At 35.8% G+C, this 8,462-nt stretch overlaps 1 protein-coding gene across 1 annotated transcript in view; it reads right to left on the bottom strand.

Annotated features, from left to right (window-relative positions):
• Positions 1-8,462, bottom strand: part of CUTC (cutC copper transporter) — a 24,535-nt gene that overhangs the window by 10,386 nt on the left and 5,687 nt on the right. Inside the window, exons 3-6 of the mRNA XM_034663616.1 lie at positions 8,361-8,420; positions 3,842-4,051; positions 3,082-3,117; positions 629-762 (exon numbers count right to left, since the gene is read on the bottom strand). Coding sequence (XP_034519507.1) covers positions 629-762; positions 3,082-3,117; positions 3,842-4,051; positions 8,361-8,420 — 440 coding nt within the window. The remainder of the gene's footprint in view (positions 1-628; positions 763-3,081; positions 3,118-3,841; positions 4,052-8,360; positions 8,421-8,462) is intronic.

The following is an 8,462-nucleotide window of genomic DNA, read 5'->3' as shown; positions in this document are numbered from 1 at the left end:
GGTGATGGGTAGTAAGGAGGGCACGTACTGCATGGTGCACTGGGTGTTATACGCAACTAATGAATCATCGAACTTTACATCAAAACCCAGGGATGTACTGTATGGTGACTAACATAATATAATTAAAAAAAAAAACTATGAAATGTTGACAGCAGAGAAAAGGTAAAGTTTGCTGTGGTTATCCAAGTTAGATTAAATCCTTAAGCATAGTCTATAATTTGACCTCAAGAGCCTTAACCACTAAAAACACTCATGTGAAAGAGGGCGCTTTGGTGGCACAGTAGGTTAAGCTCCGACTCTTGGTTTCGGTTCAGGTTGTGATCTCATGGCCTTGAGATCAAGCCCTGTGTTTGGCACCGTGCCGAGTGCAGAGTCTGCTAAGACTTTCTCTCCTTCTTCCTCTGTCCCTCCCCCCCCCCACTCTCTCTAAATAAATAAATAAATCTTTAAAAAAATAATTAACACTTATGTGAAAGAAATAAGAATTATATAAATATATTACTACCTGCTTGTTTTTCTGTATAGGGGAACTATTAAGTCAGTAATATTTAGTTTCCTAACCTAGCTGAACAACAGAATATCAGGAGAAACCACAGCAGAGTTAGGAAGGGAAAAAAATTATGTATACCTGATCTATGAGCCGCTTTATTAAGGGTAGCCCTTCTAGTGCTGAACTGTCACAGCCACTGGTCAATACTCGTTCAAATCCCAAGGTTAAGAGGGTCTCTAGAGCTGCCATTGGATCATGAACCATGTCAAAGGCTGAAATAAATAAAATTGATTTGAATTTTGTACTGATATCCTCTAATACAGCGTTTTCCAAAATGTAGTATACACCCAGTGGTGTGCTGGACTTAGCTCGTACTGGCAAAGACAAAGCCAATTATTAAATATTCAGGGGTTTTGCTTTTGCAAGCATTATTTTTAATCCATTGACAGCTTGAAATCAGTCAAGGTGGGAGAATTTAAAACACAGAAATCACAAATACTATGTGTCAGAGCTCTTTTTGTCCAAGAACTAGTTTACTGGCATACCACAGTCTGTATACCATGATGGTATGTAAAAGCATTTTAGATGGTACCCATTTGAATAGATGTATTTACTTAAACAGATTTGAAGTGAAACGTTTCCATTTTTCGCGAGTTATAAAAGTTTCTCTTTAAATTCATTTAAGATTTTATTTAAAGAAAATTATTAAATAAATTTTCACAGGTAGCACTCAGATATGGTAAAACTGTAAATGTGATAGGCAAGTGACTCAAATTTGGAAAACTCTGTTCTAAGGCTTCAGACAAACTGGACCTCAGACAAACATTATACTCACTAGTTCTAAAAAAGGCCTTGGTTCACATTCACATCATTAACTAATATTTTATGCTACTCCATTTACTCCAAATACTTAAAGCTCATAGCATAAGGACAGTTGTTTACAATAGACTATCTAGACTTACAATTCCATTCTATTTTCTAAGAGGCTTTTCTCCTCCTCAGAGAGGAAAGTAGCACTAGGAACCTCAAAAAGAAAAACTGCTTCTGCTTTGGTTCTCAGCACTGCTACATAATTTGGAAGTTCTAATCCATGGTGGATTAGGTGCTTGACCCCTTTACTTTATACTTTAGTGTATGCAGACAGCGAAATGTACCACAGAGACTTTTCCTTTCTTGTTGTAGTGCCTCGCCAGTGATGAAACTATCATACTATCTCATTAAATACACAAGTGAAAAAAAATGTAGAACCCGGGACAATGCAAAACTTTGAAAACATGAAAATATTTTAAATGTATTGAAGGAAAAGAAATTTGAAACAATTTTCTTAGTTTAAGAACAGAGAAAAATACACCCTACATGACATCTTTACTTTTTAAACTATTTAGCATGCCAAAATTTAAACTATATATTTTTCAGATAAATGTTTACTAATTTAAATTACTTTTCATACTTTTTGGCCACTCTCAAGGTGCTGAATTTTAAACACTCTAACATCTTTTAGTTATTGCTAGTTTATGAGAAGCATTGCTAAACAGCAAGTCAAGAAAACAGTCTTCTGGTGGTATTCATTTCAGAAAGAAACAAGAATAACAAATGTTTTATCTCTAATTTCTATAAATAGATGCAAATGACAGTGCCCACTCTTATCCTAATCTTTGAATGCTTATTCAAAAGGCCAGAAAAACATTCAACAATTTCTCAAGCATATATCATCAAGTTAAAAAAAAAATGACTTAAGACATTTCTCTTTTCATGTACAACAGAGCGCCCTCTTCAAGCAAAACTGACACTTGTTCCTACATTTTACCAGCCAAGGTTTGACAAAGTGTACAGAAATTAGAACTACCTGATTTATAGGTAAGAGGCATTTTTTACATGAAATTATCAGATACTTTTTAGAAATCATTCTGATGTAGACAAACCATCAGTAATATAGTTTTGTGCGCAACAGTGACTATCTCTTCATTGACTATCTCCATCTATTCCTTCTTTCCTCCTTCCTGATAGTATCCAATTCTTATGTAGATACCCCATGAATCTTATATTCATTTGAGAAAGCTGGCTGCACCACTAGCTCTTGGAATGGTCTTGTCTGGCTTAAGCCAGGTAGTACATTTCATTTCACCGGCCACAGTGGTTTTTGGTGGTTGCATATGGCCTAAGGCAATCTAATAAAAATGAATCTCAGGGGGTACCTGGCTGGTTGCATCAGAAGAGCTTGTGACTCTTGATCCTGAGGTTGTGAGTTCAAGCCCCACACTGGGTGTAGAGATTAGTTAAAAATAAAAAATCTTTAAAAAAATAAATCTCAAAATTCTTGCTTGAATACACTTGTAGGCAATTCCTAATCTCTCCCTCTATTATATCCCACCACTACCACCACCACTTACTTTTAACAACTTTTCATAACAAAGCTTCAAATTGTGCATCTCTAAATTTACAACAGTTAGTCCCAAGGTCAGTATAAAGAAAACAACTGGTAACACTGTAACACTCTGGTATTTTGTTTGTTCCATAAAAAGGTTATGGCATTTGGTGAAATTAGAAAACTGACACCATTTAATAGAACTTCTAAAATGGAAATGACTCACCACGGTGGAAAGTGACTGGTAGAGGACGGCATATAGCTATAAAAAGAAAGCCAAACAACAATATAAATGAAGAGATCATCACTGATTAGTATACACAGAATTTTCCATGTTATATGGGACTTTTTTACACTTTCCTCTCCTAAGAAGTAAAGACAGTGAATTTTTAATTATTTTATAATAAAATCGCAGCCTTCCAAATTCAGAATTCCTGTTTCCATTATCTCTGATTTTTATACCAAAAAAATGGTCATCCACTCCTTAGCTAGACCAAATAAAAATTATGCAATCTGGTTACTATAAAGGCAGCATTATAGCTACTACTTTTACCCCTAAGTATATTTAAGAAATACTTTGGCCTAGTAATATTAGTAGTATGCTTCTGTCCTCTCCACATCTCCCCATCCTCACCAACTGCAATAGCTTTTGAAGTTTTTCGTACAGTGATTAAAGGAATTAAGGTAAACTTCCCTTAAACCTTCCAGGAACAGTAACAGAATTTATCTATAACAACTTCAACTTAGGAGTCAATAGGAGTAGAACACACATACGCTATGCCCCCAAACATCTAGATAACTACTGCTTAAAGTAGGTTAGCTTAAGTGCCTGCAGGTGTGACTGAAAAGCCAGTTTTCAGAAAAACTTGCATTTTTCTTTCTTTTATTTAAATTTGAGGTGACACACAATGTTATGTTAGTTTCAATATCAGGAGTATTAAATGCAATCATCATTAGAGGCTTTTTGGTCTGATATAAATTCTTACCCACAAGGGACATGCACAACTCTTTGTCAATGTTTCCATCTTCAGTCAATGCTCCAAATACCAAACCATCAGCACCATAAAGCTTGGCAAGACGAATGTCAGCCTTCATCACCTCAACTTCACGATCTGAATATAAAAAGTCACCTCCACGGGGCCGAATCATCACAAAAACTGGGATCTGGACACATTGTTTCACTATTTGAAGGACACCTAAAAGAATAGAGAGCAGACTAATTAAAATTCAACTGTGAGGGGCGCCTGGGTGGCTCAGTCCGTTAAGCATCTGCCTTCAGCTCAGATCATGATCTCAGGGTCCTGGGATCCAGCCCTGCATCGGGCTCCTTGCTCAGCAGGGAGCATGCTTCTCCTCTCCCTCTACAGCTCCCCCTGCTTGTGCTCTCTCTCACACATACTCCCCCTCTCAAATAAGTAAATAAAATCTTTAAAAAAATAAAATAAAATTCAAATGTGAACTAACAGCTCAAGAAAATCAATAAAATTTATTAGCCTTTTACATTTGCTCCTGTGTATCACTTCTACAAGAAAAGGAAGCAATGACTGAGGAAACCAGAGAAAGGTGGATCTAAAGGAAATGACAACATTAATAAAAAAATTTCCATATAATAGAAGTAGTAAGAGAATCAAGGGTAAAAAAGAGCAATTTAGTAAACAGAAGGAATTTACTGCATTTTCAAAGCACTTGTAAGTTGACTAAAGAAAATCCTTTTGCTGGTATATGACGCTTGAAGGTGTAATAACTAACAAGCTCAATATTCTGCCAGTGTATTACATAAGATCTGATTTTTCCTTTCTGATTGATTATAGCTCTATTTAGAACCTACTATAGACATGTTTACATAGTTCTAAAGTTTATGACCCTGTAATGAACACAGAAATTTATCAAAACCTTTTTTGAAAGAGTTATATAATAAAGAGCAAAGTTCTACTTGGTTGTGATTTTATGTAGAGATCTATGAATAAAAATACCTAAATGACACAATTTATCGCTAGTTCAGAAACCCTCAATAGTTGCGTATGACACCCATTATACACAACTAATGAATCATCAAACTTTACATCAAAAACCAGGGATGTACTGTATGGTGACTAACATAACATAATAAAAAAATATGATTAAAAAAAAAAAGAAACCCTCAAGAGTAAAGATCTTCCGTGACTTACACTGTAATTACATCTCAATAAACCCATCTTAAGCTGAAAAAATCCTAAGTCAAAATGCCTTTAATACATCTAACCTACTGAACATTACGGCTTAGCCTAGCCTACCATAAACATGCTCAGAACACTTACATTAGCCTACAGTTGGGCAAAATCATCCAATGGAAAGTCTACTTTATAATATGGTGTTGAGTATCTCATGTAATTTATTGAATACAGTGTTGAAAGTGAAAAACAGAATGGTTACATTGGTACAGAATGGTTGCCAGTGTATCAGTTGTTTACTCTTGTGATTGCATGGCTAACTGGGAGCTGTGGCTGCCCAGCATCATGAGAGTATCATACTACAAATGGCTAGCCCAGGAAAGGATCAGAATTAAAAATTCAAAGTACAACTTCTACTGAATGCATATTACTTTTGTACCACCATAAACTCAAAAAATCATAAGCCAAACCATCATATATCGGGAACCATCTGTATAAATTCTGTGACAAGCATGATTGATTTACTTCTTTCTCCTTGCTAACAGAACCCCAATTTTGCATGGGATAGCAATATGCCCCATACCAACAATGAATCATGATTGCTATTGCAAAAAACAGACTGCAGTCAAATTTAGGTATGTTCTAGAGATTTCACAGAATGGCCAAGGAATGCCCTCCTTTACTGAGAGGATTCCAAAGAGCTATTGCTTATGTAAACCTTTTATACTTAAGAATGCTATCATCAACCTTAGAATAACATCGAAGAGTCAAAAATTCATACAGGGACTTCTGCTTTTGACCAAGACAGAGTAACAGGGACTGGATTTACCCTCCCACCTATAATAACCAAAAAACACATATGAATATGAAAAATATTTCTGAAACAATGGTTTGCAAGAGATTGTGTGCCACGCAACAAAAAACAATGATGCCTGAAAGATGGGAAACAAATGAAGTGAACTCTATAATTGACCCAAATTACTACCTTGAGGGTTTTCTAGGCTCCAGCATAGAAAGGGGGAACCCAGGTGGAGGCCAGAGAATTCTGAGTTGAAGAGAAATCTGAGAGTCCAGGGAGACCAAGTGACTAGAGTTCCCAGGAAAGAGCACCAGGGAAGAGAGAAGGAGAATTTTGGAGATTTACAGAGAATCTCCCTCCAATACTCAGCTCAGTACTAATGAGTGCATATATGCAAGGAAACCATACAAGGCCAGAGAAAAATCCATTGAAAAGAATTAGAAAGAAATAGTACCTTTCATTCACACCTGTCAGGGCAAAAATAATGCTGATTTCCAAAAGGCAGATAGAAAAAGTTCAAGATTCATGGGGCAGTGGAGAGAGTACACAGAAGGGTCTTGCTTCAGTAGTAGGAATAATTAACTCTAGACTGACCACTGTTCCAGACCTGTTTTACAAATTTTAAAGACAATACCCAAAAGGAATAACCTGTTTCTAAATAACCCAACTGCCTGAGAATTTTTATAGGAATACAAACATATCCAGGACCCAATAACCCAAAATTCATGTCTGGCAACCAATAAGAAATTATCAGGCAGGAAAATAACATGCATCATAAGGTGATAAATCAATCAAATGAAACCAACCTAGAACTGATATAGATGTTAGAATTAGCAGCCAAGTCATTAAAACAACTATTATAACTTTATTCCAAATCTTCAAAAGAGTTCAGAAACACTATATGAGATATAACAGACTCAAATTAAACTCCTAAAGATGAAAATTACAATATGTGAGATGAAAAATATACTAGGTGGGTTTAACAGCAGATTAGACATTGCAGAGAAAAGATTAGTAAACTTGAAAACAAACCAATGGAATCTATGCAAAATGAAACACAGAGAAAAAGGAGATTAATATAAAAAGAGCCTGGGTGGCTCAGCTGGTTAAGTGTCTGACTCTTGATCGCAGCTCAGGTCTCAATCTCATAATTGTGAGTTTAAGCCCCAAGTTGGGCTCCACGCTGGACATGGAGGCTACTTAAAAAAAAAAAAAAAAAAGAGTAGTTCATCAGTGAGCTATGGGACAACTTCAATCAGCCTAAAACAAAAATAACTGAAGTCTCTGAAGAAGGGGGTGGAGTACATTGAATGATGAAAATTTTCCAAATGTGATGAAAACTATAAATGCACAAGTCCAAGAAACATGAAGAAAACTATAATCAGGTATATTGTTATCACATTGCTCAAAGCCAGGAATAAAGAAAAAATTTTAAGGCAACCACAAAAAAGAGACATTACATAGAAAAAAACAAAAAAACATAGGTATGGATGATATTTCATATGAAAAATAACACCAGCAAGAAGACAGTGGAGAAACATCTTTAAAGTACTGAAAGAAGAAAAAAACTATCAACCTAGAATTCCACACCAAGCAAAAATATCTTTCACAAAATGGGGAAAGATGTTTTGAGACACACCAAAGCTGAAAGAATTCATCCCCAGCATACTTGTACTACAAGAAAAACGTTAAAAGAATTACTTCAGACAGAAGGAAAATGAAATCAGATGGAAATAAAGACCTACACAAAGGAATGAAGAACACCAGAAATAGTAATTACACATAGGTAAATACATGATTGTTTTCTTATTATTTTAAGCTCTTTAAGAGATAACTGACTCTTCTTTTTTGGAAGATTTATTTATTTGAGAGAGAGAGTGTGTCAGAGAGCACTAGTGGGGGCGAGGGGCAGAGAGAAAGGGAGAGAATCTCAAGCTGACTCCCCACTGACTGCAGAGCTCAACATGGGCCTCAATCTCACGAGCCTGAGATCATGACCCGAGCCGAAATCAAGAGTGGGATGCTCAACCAACTGAGCCACCTAGGCGCCCCAGTTGACTCTTTAAAGAAGAATACTGGGTGTTATACACAAATAATGAATCACGGAACACTACATCAAAAGTTAATGAAGTACTGTATGTTGACTAACATAAAATAATAAAAAAAATAATGTGGTGTGGAGTATATGTATTTTTAACATATACAGAAGTAAAATGTATGACAACAGCACAAAGACCAGGATGGGAGAAATGAAGACAAAAGTCAATATGCTGAAGATGCCAAGATGGAAAGATAAAAAAAAAACCCAAAAAGAACCCTGGCCGTTGATATTACTGCAGAGCAACTGAACCAACGTTAACAGTATCTCTCAACTTTTTGATGTATAAGGATCTCACCTTTGATAGGTGTATTTACAATCATAAGCACCTCTAACTAATTCAATATCCACAGCATTGTTAACATATCAGTAACATTACTAAAGGATCTCAATGAAACATATTTTCCATTGTCTCCAAGCTCTATAAACTCCTGCGAGAAAATAGGGAAAACACTTACCCATGCTGGGTGTGGTTCCTCCTTCCAGTAAGCCAGAACATAATTCAATCCGGCCAGCACCTATGATTACCAAAAAAAAAAAAAAAAAAAAAAAAAAAAACC

Source organism: Ailuropoda melanoleuca, chromosome 6 (assembly GCF_002007445.2).
Source record: "Ailuropoda melanoleuca isolate Jingjing chromosome 6, ASM200744v2, whole genome shotgun sequence".
NCBI classification, from domain to species: Eukaryota; Metazoa; Chordata; class Mammalia; order Carnivora; family Ursidae; genus Ailuropoda; species Ailuropoda melanoleuca.
Note: the sequence above shows the minus strand (reverse complement) of the source record. Positions and strands in the feature narration are given on the sequence as shown.